The sequence below is a fragment of the Podarcis liolepis genome (genome assembly GCF_965112155.1).
Source record: "Podarcis liolepis genome assembly, chromosome: 4".
NCBI classification, from domain to species: domain Eukaryota; kingdom Metazoa; phylum Chordata; class Lepidosauria; order Squamata; family Lacertidae; genus Podarcis; species Podarcis liolepis.
In genome coordinates, this window is record NC_139558.1 from 69,913,405 (window position 1) to 69,928,067 (window position 14,663).

Genomic DNA, 14,663 nt, shown 5'->3' on the forward strand with positions numbered 1-14,663 from the left:
GATCTACCATAGATCACGATCTACCTGTTGGACGTTCCTGCCTTATCTGATTGCCTTTTCTAGGTAGCCTGGCCATTCCTTTGAGATGTTAAATAAACCGGTACTGTATATGCATGGGGAATTACAATGCACTGTTGCGCTTATTGCACGAGAGCCACAAAGCAGCCCCCTATCTTGATGCAAACACGCAAACCAAACTGGCACAACACACGCACGCCACAATAGGAAACGGGCCAGTTCGCCGCTGCTTGTTGTGATGTTTGTCCGGCCACGTTTCTTCCGCGGCTATTCTCTTTCATCTCCCACCGGACATGGGCGCCCACCCCGGACCGGCTTCGCGTGCGCATCCGCCACGAGTGCTCCCACGCGAGGAGAAAAGCATCACCTCAGGAGCAGCCGCAGGACAAAAATAGCGCCGCTTGTGACCCTTCCCTCCCAGCATGCACCGGGGCAAGGGCTGCTTCGCTCTCGAGCTCGCCCTGGTTCCCACAGAGCTGCTACTTCGCCACACGACGCGAAAGAACCACCGCCGCGGACGGAAATATCTCTGCCCCGGCCGCCCACTCCGTCTAGCATCGATTTCTAGGCTGCGAGGGGGTGTCTCGTGCTATTCTTTTGTTGCCCCCGTTCCTCCCCCCGCCCCTCCCCGTTCCTCCTTTCCACTGGGACGAGAGGACTTCAACGGCTCTCCTCTCCAACCTCCCGGCATGCACCGGGGCTTCCGGCGTGCGCCGGGGGCTCCTCCTCGCGTCAAAATGGCGGCCAAGGCGCCAAATACGATTTTCTGACGGCGGGATTTGAGGCGCTGCGAGGGAAGGTCCGCGGAGGCGGCTGGGCCGCCAGCGCTATGGACGCGCCGGCTTGTATGAAGTCGCTGCTCCTCGCGGCCTCCCAGTACCGGGCTGCGCGGACCCCGCCCAACGCAGCGCTGCTGCAGCGGAGTCTGGAGGTGAGAGCAGCCGAGCGGACCTGCACGGTGTGCGGCTTTCCGTCTCTCGGCTCGGCTGGTCGCGGGTGCCTGGCCGGGAGTTGACAGAAGCGGCTGGGAATGGCCCTTTTTCTTTGGGATTTCTGTTTTTAGGAGTTTTCTCTCGAAAGCAAAACAACAGCAACAAACAAACAAACAAATCCCGATGCGCACAGCGAAAAAGTACCTTGCAAATAAAGCGGCCGGGGCAAACTTAAGCTGTGCAAACTTAACCTGGCAGTAAACCCTATTTGGAGATCGTGGGGACCCAAAGTGCAGTTTTCTACATTATTTGAAAAAGAAGTGAGAGGTAGGGGTGGAGATTGGAAGCGGGGAGGGGAAATACACCCCCGTTTGATTTCTACTGGTTCCTTAGCTGGCAGGCGTATAGCAGGCCTGCTCACAACAAAGGAAGCTGCCATACATATGCAATCAGCAAAAATTGCAAGGTTTTTAACGGGGGCAATTAGAATAAGATATATTATTTGAGTAGTAGATAGGTAGCCGTGTTGGTCTGCCATAGTCAAAATAAAAAAAAAAATCCTTCCAGTAGCACCTTAAAGATCAACTAAGTTAGTTCTTGGTATGAGCGTTCGTGTGCATGCACACTTCTTCAGATACACAGAAGAAGTGTGCATGCACACGAAAGCTCATACCAAGAACTAACTTAGTTGGTCTTTAAGGTGCTACTGGAAGGATTTTTTTTATTTTTATATATTATTTGATTATTCATGCAAACCTCCAAAATATATTTTGCATAGTTAAGTTCTTACACTTTATTTGCAACAGCCACTAGCCATAGCAATAAAATAAAGATTCTTATGAGTGCATGTGCAATCAAGGAATTGTACAGCATGTTTATTTGCAGTGTGTGTTTGTAGTGGTTACTGCAATGTGTGCTGTGTGGCACTGCTGTTAAAGTAGGGATGGGGTCCCAGTGACCCTCCAGGCGAAGCTGAATTTCCACTCTGATGATTGACCTGTGGATTGAAACTTATCTAGCTGGAGTCTAGCAACATAGGAGGGCTATAATGCCACATCATAAGGAGCATATGATTCTGAAACCCCTTAACTCAGGATCTCATCATGGGTTTTTTCTTTTATTTATTGCACTTTATTTTATAGCTTGCTGTATTCCATGGACTTGGAATGGCTTACATAATTTCCCCCTAAATGTTAAAAGCCCTGATCTGTGGGATTCACAATCTGAACCTGGTCACACATTGTGGTTAACTATGGAGACTCTGCTCTGTACTTTCTGCTTCAGAGTTATGGAAGGTGGTCACAGGGGAGAGGACCACCAGACTTATGGAACTTAATCTCTACTGAGGCTCCCTTGGATCGTTCTGAAATAAATCTATACAGGCAACTCCCAATTTACACAGCGGTTACATTCCAAAGCACCACACATTTAAATGAAATTGCATATATTGCATGGTCAAACACATCAAACACGTCTAAGATGGTTGCCTGTATACACCTGTTTTAAAAAAGGCATTCAGAATCAACTGATTTGGGAAATTTTGTTTAGGTGCTAGTTCTGATTGCTTTGGCTTTCTGGTTTGTTTATTTTTATTTCTTTACAACCCCCTTTTGATGTTCAGAAAGGTGGACGAGATAAATCTTAAATAGGGAACACCAAAATTCATTGTTTATCTGAACTACATTTCACTTAATTGTAACCTTGACCCACTCTGGAAAGTGGGTGCTATGGAAGAAAGTGCTTATCCATAGGCATTTGGCAGTTCTTGTAGCACTGGAGCCTATATTGCCTATTTTCAGTTGGAAGCCACTTGGTTAGTTTTTTTAATTAATTAAAATGTATAGAACAAGTCTGAAAATACTCTTATTAATTAATAAATCTATGTTAGTTAATTAGTTAATAAATCTATGTAGAATTTCCACCAGCTCCCCAATTCTGTCTGCATACAGTATTCAAGTTATAATTCTTGCAGATCTGATAGAATTCAGAGAAAAAACTACCTTTAGCCACTTCTTGAGAGCCTCAATTTTGTAAGCATCTAGGTTGAAGTGTTCTTCTGAGGGTGCATTCACAAGGACACTTTTTTCCAGCTGTCAGTTTTGTTCAACTGTCATACTTTTGGAAGATGCTGTTAACGTGTTATCTAGCTCTGGTGTGTTTATACTACTCGTAGAACTCTTTTTAGAAGTATGGTAAAGATATAACATATAGTAAGTTGTTGAGTATGTATTTGATTATGTACTTATTTCAAAGAATGGTCTTTGAAAAGAATGGCTCCACTCTAAATTAAGCCCTGTTAAGTTCTATTGATTTTTGTGAGAGAAAGTTAAGGATACTGTACTATGTCTTTTCACTTCATTGAAAGTGAGTTCATAGTTCACTTAGCTTTGTGGAAGACTGCTGTGTATTTACTAGAGCTCCAGTATACTTAAGGAGTATTTGGTTCAGTGTTACTTTTTAGCTTCAGTTAGTAGTTACCATATTAAATACATTTTTCCAGGTCATCTCAGGATTGAAGCTGACAAGATTTTTTGCATCGAACCAGATTTTACCAAGTGAATGTCTATGCTGCTTAGTGGAACTCATTGAAGATCCAAATACAAGCCCCCAGTTAACCCTGAATGTGGTAGGCTTGCTCTCTCAACTGGGTAAGCCTTAAATACATTTGAGTTGCATATCCTGAGCTGTTTAATACTTTATAGGTCAAGATAAAGTGTAGTGTAAAACTTATGATTGGCTCTGATTTCTTGCATACTTTTGTATATAACTTTCTCAGACATCACACTAAAATGTAATGTTAGAGTGTTCTGATCGTCATAACCAAAATTTCTTGGCTGGTTTGTTGTTTTTTTTAAATCATTTTTTAAATATTAAATTTATTGCTTTTGTGCAGCTCATGAATGCAACAACTTAGTTATTGTAAGAAAAGCAGGAATACAAAATCAGTGTCTGGACTTAGTAATGCATTGGATGAGGTCAATAAACTGAAGCACAGTCTTAACAAGATGGACGTGGGTGGGTAGTACTTGGAGTCCAGGAAATTGGTATCCACTTGCTCTGGATGGGACCTGGTATACAGGGTGGGAGTACTCCTTGATCCATCATTGTCACTTGATACCTGGAGTGCCTTTTATTACCTATGACTGGTTCACCACATGTGATAGGATAGCTTTGCCATGCTGATCGCCACTCTGTTAGCCTGGTTGGAGTTCTGTAATGTGTTGGGGCTGCCCTTTTAAGAGTACAGTGGTACCTCGCAAGACGAATGCCTTGCAAGACAAAAAACTCGCTAGACGAAAGGGTTTTTTGTTTTTTGAGCTGCTTCGCAAGACGATTTTCCCTATGGGCTTGCTTCGCAAGATGGAAACGTCTTGCAAGTTTGTTTCCTTTTTCTTAACACCGTTAATACAGTTGCGACTTGACTTCGAGGAGCAACTCATAGAACGTGGTGTGGTAGCCTTTTTGAGGTTTTTAAAGACTTTGGTGATTTTTGAAGCTTTTCCAAAACTTTCCCGACACCGTGCTTCACAAGACGACAAAAATCGCAAGACGACAAAACTCACGGAACGAATTAATTTCGTCTTGCGAGGCACCACTGTATATGGAAGTGCATAACTCAGCTGCTAGAATTTTGACAGGTTTAGCCAAAGCTGTTCATATTGCACCTGTTTTGAAAGATCTATATTGATTACCTATCTGCTTCCAAATTCAATGAAAGATGCTGATGCTTTACCTTAAAACCTTGTAAGAATTGGAACCCACATTCTGGAGTGCTTCCTTCCATAGCAGCCTCCCCATGTCTTACCTTCTGGAGAGGCTCTGCTCCAAGTATTCTCTTTAGTATATGTATGTTGTGGTTCTACAAGGAGAAGGCTCTTTGTTCAATGGTGCCACAACTTTGGAGTGGCATCCTTGTGATGGCATGGCTGGCACTGAAATTACAAGCTTTGGTACTAGTTGAAAACCTTCCTATTTGACTAAGCATTTAAAATTTTAGATGGCCTTTGGAATTGTGCTGTATTCTATCTTTTATTTTACTTTGCTTTGTTTATTTTTTATTTTTACATTGTATTTATAAGTTGTATTGGATTAATTCTGTTCACACTTTTGTATATTTACACAAACTTTTGATGAATGGTTAAAAATATTTTTAAAATATTTTTAAATAAATGGTGATTTGAATGCTTCTGAGTAAGCAGAGATATAGTGTAAAGCTAGAGATATGTCAACATTACTTTAGCAGATTTTATTGCAGATATGCCAGACTTTGGGGGAATATGTTAACTGACCTTTTGTTTTAAGATGGAAATTTACTTGTTTCCAGTGTGTAAGACTACATCTATAGAAACAGCTAGCATTTCTTCTTAATTTGCTTAATTAAGTTACTTTATATCCCAGCACATTTCATGAAAATTAAAAAATAGGTTCAAAGACTCTTTATAAAAATATAATTGACTGTTGGATGGAAATATTGCTTTATAAATTTTCTGAAATATTTTCTAATTGCCTTTGTTCTTGACGCGTTGCTTCTAGTGACTATGTGTGTATGTTTATATTTTAGTTTTAGATAATGAGATCAGAGAAGCCCTTCTGAATACTTACAATTTGTGTAGTGTCCTGGCAGGTGTGATTCATCGAAGTTCTATCAATCCTCTTGATCCAGTATTATTACAGGTAACATAATGTAATGGTTAACACTTCATATAGCGGGAATTGTTTTTTGTAAGTAATGTAAAGCTTTAAAATTATTTTTAGCTATGTTTTGCCTTTCTTACATGGAACTCAAAGCTATGTGTGCACATGGTTCCTGGGAGGCGGGGGGTGGTGGTTCCTCCCATCCAAGCACACATGAGATCCAAACCTGCTTAGGTGTCCATGCCATCAGACTATAGCTGAAATGCAAATGTAGAAATTTCTAATAAAATGTGCCTTGCTTGATTTAAATAGATTTGTATCCTATAGCCATGGAACAATTATTTCTGCTTCATGTTCTTTTTGGTGTGAAATAATGGGTTAGTCTCATCTTCACTAAAACCAAAACTTGATTGACTAGAGTCAGTGAGAGAAACTGTTTTGGTTTTATTCCACCCCCTCCCCTGGCCAACTACTGGTTTCACATCTGCACTTCAGTGATTGATTCCCCTTGATGATTAATAGTCTTAGGGTGCAATCAGCCAGGATGAGCACCTTAGGGTGAAGCACTTTTCTGGCTCAGCTAATGTTAAGTCCCCAGCCCCAGCACATAACTTGCTCATCCAAGTGAGCCTAAGCTGGCTGAACCTAGGCCTGTGTAAGTCCCAAAAATGTGTTCTGGGGTGTGGCAGGAGCCTGACCATAGAGTGAGGACTTAGGCTGGATCCTAAGCCCATTCAGCTTGGTCATGTGATCTTGCAACTTGGTGTAAAACATTGAAAGGCATGTTTCCCCTCTTCCAGGCTTAAGCTTGCTTCATAACAACTTCTTGTGCATACAATTGAACCCTTAACCCAGTTGTTTTCAACCAGTGTGCTGTGGCACCCTGGGGTGCCTTGAATGATAGTCAGAGGTGGCATGGGCAACATTAGTCTCTGTCTTTCTTTCTTTCCTTCCCCCCCTTCTCTGATGTCCTCTTGCATCTCTGCCTCCCAAAGGTTTGTGCAGTTGTTATGTTGCAGCAGCCCTGGCTACAAACTCCCCCGGCGAATGGTGCCTCTGGGGTTGGCCATGGGGTGCTGGTTGCAGGAGCTGAGGCAGCCTTGGAATAAGCAAGCAAGTGGGTGAGGGAGGCCCGCCAGCCAGTCCACCAGCCCTTGCAGTTGGACAGACAAGTGGGAGGCCAGGCAGGCACTGTGCTGGCCTTTCCTGTGATTGCTGAGTGCAAGGCCTGCCTGGGAGCTGAGTGCCCAATGCAAAAGGGAAGCCTTTCCAGCATGCAGGCCCGGCAGTCCCTGCTACTGCCACTGCAGCCTCCCAAGGTAAGGTGCTGGCCTCACGTTCACCTTTGGACAGTCTTTGTTAATCCACTTAGGCTGAGGGCACCCTCTTCCCAGGCCCCTGGTAGATGGCATGAGGAGGTACCTCTCTTTGGGGTTGGAGCGGGCAGCTCAGAGACCAGGAGCAGCTGCCTGGAGGACTCCCAAGGAGAGAGGAGAGGAGGCTAAGGGAACACTTCACAAGGGAGAGTATTCAAAAAAGGGTGAGAGGCTGCTAGCTCTGCAGGCAAGGGGTGACATAACTGGACTCATGGGTCCCACAGAAAGAATGTAGCTGGTCAAGGGAGCTGTGGACTCAAAAACTTTGAAAACCTCTGCTTCAACCTACTAATTAGTTGTATAAACTGAATTTTTAGAAGACTATTAATCATCAAGGAGAAATGATTTTAATAGTTTTGAAATAGTATATTGTCTAGTTCCTAATCTGAAAATGGAATTCAGTGGCTCTAATACAGATAAATACTTTCCTAATATCTAGAACCTCAAGAAGTTATATCTTTTAGTTGTATCATAATTTGTTTTCCCCCCCCTCAAGAGTATTCAACTGCTGCAGAAATTGACCTACAATGCAAGAGTATTCCATGGCAGTACTAATATTGATGACTTAATTTCATTTCTTATACACCATATGTAAGTACCTCATAGGATTAAATCTTTATCTCAGTAAGGCTACAGTTGTATACTTGCTCATCTTGGAGTAAATCCTGCTGAGCTGTTTTCAGGGAGGTAGTTAAGGGATTGGGACAGCAAGAGAAAGGGCAGGTGCATTTTAAGGAACAGAAGACTGTTAGACTGAGGATAATAGAACAGGACGACCAAAGATTTTCCAGCAGAGGTATATTCATAGAATCATAGAATTGTAGAGTTGGAAGGGACCACGAGGGTCAAATAGTCCAACCCCCTGTAACGCAGGAAACGTTTGCCCAACAACTCTGAGATTAAAAGTCACATGCTCTACCAACTGAGTTAGGAGATGGGAAGATGGAACAGAGGTAGTGTTGGTGGGTAGAGCTGAACTTGCAATAAGCAAGTGAAGAGAGATGAAACTCCCTGCCCTCCTCTCCACTTCCCAGGTGGTTTCATAGAATCATAAAATCATAGAATCTTAGAGTTGGAAGGGACCTAAGAGTCATCTAGTCCAACCCCCTGCAATGCAGGAATCTCAGCTAAAGCATCCATGACAGACAGCCATCCCACCTCTGCTCAAAAACCTCCAAGGAAGGAGAGTCCTATTCAGATATTTGCCATACCACTCCTGTTTAGTTTCAGAGGAGAGTTTAATTGGCCACCTTCATGTCAGTCTCTAAAATGCACTAAAATAAGAGTAGCATATGTATTTGGGCAGGGGAAGAAGACATATAACTTTTGTTTTCAGTAAAATTAATAAAGCTAATTACACTTGGGTTTTCATTCTCTTTAGTGGCTTCTCTTCTGCAAGAAGTGTTAAGTCCTACCACTAAAGTCATTATGACACCAGCAGCTGTATGTGGGTGGGCAAACTGATAAGTGTTTTGAACGGCTTATGCTGCAATCCTGTATACACTAACCTTGGAGTATGTCCTGTTAAACTCAGTGGAGCTTACTTTTGTAGGATTGCACTCTGTGCATAATTATAAAGTGAGCAGCACATAGTTTTATTAATGATAGGTATAAGCATACAGCAATTCCAATGCAGTGATTTACTTGTGTTCTGCATGTGGGATCGTTCTACTGATTTGGATAACAAAGTGAAAGTTGCTCTGAGGGGATAATGATTAAATTGAAGGAATCAGTTTTATAAGAAACAAAATATGGAATTCTAATAAACATGTTAACAAAGCAGATTGCTTTATTATGGGCTTTTATTTTAGTCAGTCTACAGAAGACGAGTTAACAATACCATGCCTAGGACTTATGGCAAATCTGTGTCGACACAATCTATCCATTCAAGCACATATTAAGTCATTGGTAAGAAACTTTCTTTATTGAAATCTTTTTGAAGAAAGGGGAGTCTAATCATTTGAGCGTGTGAAACATTAGCACTTTAAGTGAGCAAGTGGGAGTTGATTCTTTCTCTTGATCTTATAGAGCAGATGAGCACAACCATTATCTCCAAAGAACATGGAAGAAATTAGAATTTCAAGAAATGGCTTGGTTAATCTGGGGAAATTTCCTTCTGTATTTACATATTTAGCAGAGGTGGTAAAGACATTTCCTGTGTACCTTCAAAACTACAGGACTATCGTCTCATGCTAATGAGCCCAGAGAAAATGATTACACTAATGTAATGCAGAAAAGAAGTCGAGAATGAGGACTTTCCACAGCACTTGGATATGACTCCTCTTGCTTTTGATTATTTTAACAAACACTAGATCTAGTTTTGGCCAAGTTCATCGGTAAAGGTCTCTTATATAGATTTCATGTTTCCTCATTTTTTTCTCTCCCTTTAGCTATGCTAATATTTCTGAAATCCAAATCCTCAAAAATTACACTTCACTTCTCAGTGAACACCAACATTTTTCAATCTTTCACAAATGTGTATGAATCTCATTGATTTCAGTGGAAATTTGCATATAAATAACTTCAGAGATGAAGTGTAAACTTTTATTTTCTTGAGTTGGCCATCCTGGATCTCTACTGTCCTTCACACTCTAAAGGTTTCTAAACATAGTTCCAAAGTAACATTAAAATAAAACATTAATGCATTATCAGTTCCTGTGGATATTGGTGAAATGGCATGTACATTCCATGGGAAAGCAATCTTTTAATTAATCTAGTGAAATGGTAAGGAATAGAATATATTGACTTAGGCAGCAACAGGTTACACTCAAATGCAGCTTTTTCTAGGAATGTTTTTTCTTCTCTTTGTACTAGACAAATGTGAAGAGTTTCTATCGTACTCTGATCAGTTTCTTGGCCCACAGTAGTCTAACAATGGTTGTATTCGCACTTTCAATATTGTCAAGTCTTACATTAAATGAAGAAGTTGGAGAAAAGGTAAGGATGTGTTCTTTTCTTCTTCTTTTAAAGAAATAGCTTTTACTTCAGGCATGTTAATCTTGCCGATAATAATATTTGTGGCAGGATGTGGAATTACACCAGCAACCTGTGCAAATCAAGTAATGCAGGCCTGTTGTACTAACTATGCATATCTTTTATCATCCAATTGAATCATATTTATTGCTGTCATATTTCAGGTTTATAGGTTTGCATTGATATAGCTGGGTGTGTGATGGTTCATTATTGTAAATCAGAGCTCTTTGTTTAGCTTTTCCATTCCAGAAATATTCATCAGACTTTCCAGTTGATATTCAACATTCTTGTGAATGGTGATGGAACACTAACAAGAAAGTACTCTGTTGATCTTCTCATGGATCTTCTGAAAAATCCCAAGATTGCAGTTTATCTTACCAAGTATGTCTTCAAAATAAACCTACCTACAAATATTCTTTTCGGGGCTCTCTGTTATCGTGCCTTAATTTGTGTGTCCATTTTTGCACGTTTTTCTGTCCTAAGCTCTGTAATCATGTGGCTTTAAAGGTGACAGAAGCTGAGTTTTCTACTTCAGTCTTCCCTGTAACCCTTTGTGCATAACTATGGTGAGAAGACTGGGATTATAGCCATCCCAATGTAAGGCAAGAGGCAGGCTGGACTTGTCTCTTGAGCACTTTTACCTGTGGTGCTTCTAAATTTCAAAGTACAGTAAAAGATGATGACGGCCACTGTTTCATTCAGCACCATTTTAGAAGATGTATTCCCTTCTGTTTGTGAAACAGGCCTGCGGAGTGGACATTTTCAATAACCATGCCCTTAGATGTCATTTCTCCCTCCTGCTGCCACTGAGAAAGAACTGTAGATTATCCAGCTGCCTGACATTTTTGGTGTTAGCATCCATTTTATTCCCAGGAAGATGTGTCAATAAATATCTTTATTCCCTTGCACCAGAATATAATTTTCTATCACTCGTGCCCATTCAACACATGTGGAATGTGCTTAGCTTTGCCTACATTGTTATCACCTGCTAGATCTGAAATTTCACCATATTGGAATCAACAGAAAATGAAATTATTCTCCTTTTCTTATTTGCAGTCAGTTCCTATAATGCTGTAATCAACAGCAGGTCTCCAGCTGTATTCCAAGAGCAGCAGAATCTAATTTTCAGAATAGATATTTGAAACATGTATGGCTTCCTAAATGGAAAGCAAATAGGTCCTCAGTATTCATACAGGCATGTTTTGCTGAGAGAGAAGTTCCAATTGACTCCTCTCCCATAGTGTTTCTATTCAAGTGGTCCTTATCAGAACATTGAAATTTTAAGAAGTGGTGTCTGCATTTGTTTGCTTCCCCTACCCCATTCCCCATCCCTTTTTCCTTTTGTATGACATCTTTCTGTTTGTAAGCCTGTAGGCAGGGAGACCTTGTTTTTATTGATCTTATGTAAGTCTTTGGCCGAAGAGCAAGATAAAAATGCTTAAATGACATCTGTGCATAGAACTGTCATATTTGCATTAGGTTTTATGTCTTGCTTAATTAGAATTGCCTTAACAACATGTAAGAATTTGAACTTTATTTTATGTGCTGTGAATTAGACATTGGGATTGACACCCAGACTCAAAAACACTTGTTTGATAATATTGATTTATAGCATTGATATGCTGTGTTTGGGCTATTTTTACTCTTTTAGTTGGTGTATTAGCCCTTGTAGGCAGTCTTTTCTAGCACCACTTACTGTGACTCATTGACATTCTTCAATAGTTAAAGCTACAATATTTAAACTAAAAATGAGTTATGAGCAGTAGTCAAGAAATTCTCCTTTTGAATGTTGAGTAATGTTTCAAAATGAAAAATATATTTCAACTTTTTTCTTTCTTTTAACAATGTAGATATGAACATTTTACCTCCTGCGTCACTCAGGTATTGGGTCTCCTTCATGGAAGGGATTCTGATTCTTCAGCAAAGGTACTTTACAGCTAAATATCTTTGTAGTGATACGCCTTAACAGAATCCAAATACTGAGCATTCTTACATCCATCCTTAACGTTAAGTAAATGCCTTGAAATATGGTGAAATACACTAATGTTGATACCTACATATTTTGGGCAGCTAGGCTTGTATGGATCATGTTGTGCTTTCTATTACAGTAAGATTAAACTTTACTTACAAGCCAAGTAAGCCACAACATTATATAAATGAGTGTGTGCATTCAAATAAAACAGTTTGCAGATTGTGTAGAAAGTTACATTCTCATGTGAGGAAAATGTGTGTGTTTGAACTGTGGCTGTGAGATTTATGCTCTGTTCAGTTCCTTCATGTTTTGTGAACACTATTTCCACCATGCTTTTGTATAAGATCTCCCTGATACAGGCACTGACTGACCGTAGGTCTGTGGAAAACCACAAACTTTACATGCCCTGACATCTCCTTTTAAAGTATCCCTGAGGGCAGAAGCGAGAGAACTGTAAACATTTGGCATTTGCAGGCTGAATGGATCAGTGGTGTGTTTCCAGTATAATACAGACTTGTATATAGGAGGTCAGATTTTTGGCAGGTCCTTTACAGCTGTAACATGGGTAAAACAAGCAGTTTATTTGTGTGTCGAAACTTTCCATTACTGTAATCTGAAAGATAGTCATTTCTGCTTAGGTGTTGGAGTTGCTACTTTCCTTCTGTTCGGTAACGGAACTCCGTCACATCTTGCGCCAGGCAATATTGGAGCCAAATAAGGCAAGCTGTGGGAGCACAAGACTTGCAACTCGATCTAAGCCTTCAGAGCCATCTGTCCTCTTAGTACATTGGTCAAACCAACCACTGGAAGCATCTGAAAACTGCTCAGCTCTTGCATTGGAGCTGTTCAGGGAGATATTTGAGGTACCGACTTCTTTTACAATTGGCTTCAAATGTCTTCTCAGCGAGCCAGTCCATTCAATGTGAAAATGAGGCACTTGCTCCAGCCTCATAGCTGTGCCACACACATCCCAACAAGAAACAACTTGCGTCACTTTTAGCCTTGTCATTTGGTAATATCGTTAAGCCCTTAGCTAGTTTTGTTGCTGGTAACTGTATATGAAAATAGCAAATGAAGCCAATGCAAAAATAGTTCTTATATTTTATAAACAATATCCCAAGTGGTTCATATTTAACTTTTTTTAAAAAATACATGTTGCATTTTGGCCACTCCCATTAGGTTATTGCTAGCCATGTGCATGTTTTTGCAAATCAACTTTAATGGAAATTTGGGGTAAACTACCTCTATCTAGTGTTTGAGGGGGCAGTCTTTACACCTGGTGTTCTGTAAGTATATTTGCCTCATCTTGGCTCAGGGTGTTTTCATGAGTAGCCAGGTTAGGACTCCTGCATCAGCCCAGTACCCAGATCACTTCCTTAATAAGCAAGTGAAGTCTGATGTTCCACAGGGTGGAAAGGAACAGTATGGAAGAATTGTTTTTAAAGGAAGAGGGAGAAGATGTACATGGATCCTCCAACCTTTCTTTTCCCTTGATCTTAAGCCTCTGCTTAACAAGGCTTATGCATCTTGTAATAAAATGTCTGCCACCTATAGTTTTTGCAAGTTCTTAAGCTTACAGTATAAAGACCAACAGTAGTGCACTTGCCACTGCAAAATATTGTAGTTAAGTTTCATCAGATTGGACTGGAATATGTTTCAGAATCTATCTTCTGTGAGAAAAAAAAAACTAATCATGGGAATGGTATGTTTCATGGACCTTGAGATGAAGACTGAGTGGTTTTGGACTTAGAAAGCAGATTTGAGGAGGGGGTAGTATATATTATTTATCAGTTACCTGGGTGCCAACAAGCATGTCATTCTTCTACAGGATGTTATTGATACAGGCTGCAGTGCTGCAGCTGAGCGCTTTGTGGATCTTCTTCTTCCTGTTCTTCTTGACCATATTCATTTGCCGGATCATGTCTTAGAAGACCTGTTGGCAAAGAAGAAGTGTGAAAGAATGATTGGGGCTGTTGATGTCTTGAGAAATATCCTTGATCCACGTTCTTTTTTTTTATCATGAGCTTACCATGAAACTATACTCAGTAGTCTGTAAAATAGATGAATGCATTTGATTTAAATAATACTTTAAACCCAAGACTTTGGGTAAACAGGCAAACTATAGAAAAGGTTGCTCTTAAAATAGTTCAGGATAAAATATGGTGTCTGTGCATTGTATTTTGTAACTGGAATACAATGTAACGGTTAAAAGGGACTTTAGAAAGGTGATACATGTTTGAACAATGTTTGTTAAAGACTGCTTTACAGTTTACACAACAGATTCATTTTCTGCAAAAACTAGCATTTGTCATGACAAACATAAGTGTGAAGAGTCATGTGTCTAAATATGTGAAGGGAATGGTCGGAAATCAAACAGTTGCACTTATTGAATATGCATTCTCTGTGTTTACGCATTTTCCTTTCATGCACTGGGTTTTTATTATAGGAAGTGTACATCCAGAAAAGTATGGACCAAAAAGTGCCCTGAATTTCATGTGTTCATTAATGATTATATGATCAGAGTTTTTCTGGCATTTAGACAGAAATCAAGATTGATTAGACTAGCTTAGAGCTGCAAATTTCTCTTTGGCTTATTTATTTATTTTTAAATACATAGAGTTATCCTGTCTCTAAATTGCTGAAAAGTAATTAAGGAATAGCATCAGCCCTTATGAACACTACTTGGAGACTCCTAGTAAAGTACAAATGTTCTCCTGCTAAATATTTCCTTCTGTAAAAAAAAAAAAAATCTTCTTT

General features: G+C 40.2%; 1 protein-coding gene across 1 annotated transcript in view; it reads left to right on the forward strand.

Annotated features, from left to right (window-relative positions):
* Window positions 1–363: 363 nt before the first annotated feature.
* The window catches only part of CIP2A (cellular inhibitor of PP2A), a 29,408-nt gene continuing 15,108 nt past the window's right edge, over window positions 364–14,663 (forward strand). The window contains exons 1-10 of the mRNA XM_083498586.1: window positions 364–949; window positions 3,451–3,598; window positions 5,512–5,624; window positions 7,458–7,552; window positions 8,773–8,869; window positions 9,776–9,898; window positions 10,170–10,315; window positions 11,785–11,860; window positions 12,545–12,769; window positions 13,735–13,894. Coding sequence (XP_083354712.1) covers window positions 848–949; window positions 3,451–3,598; window positions 5,512–5,624; window positions 7,458–7,552; window positions 8,773–8,869; window positions 9,776–9,898; window positions 10,170–10,315; window positions 11,785–11,860; window positions 12,545–12,769; window positions 13,735–13,894 — 1,285 coding nt within the window. The 5' untranslated portion in view covers window positions 364–847. The remainder of the gene's footprint in view (window positions 950–3,450; window positions 3,599–5,511; window positions 5,625–7,457; window positions 7,553–8,772; window positions 8,870–9,775; window positions 9,899–10,169; window positions 10,316–11,784; window positions 11,861–12,544; window positions 12,770–13,734; window positions 13,895–14,663) is intronic.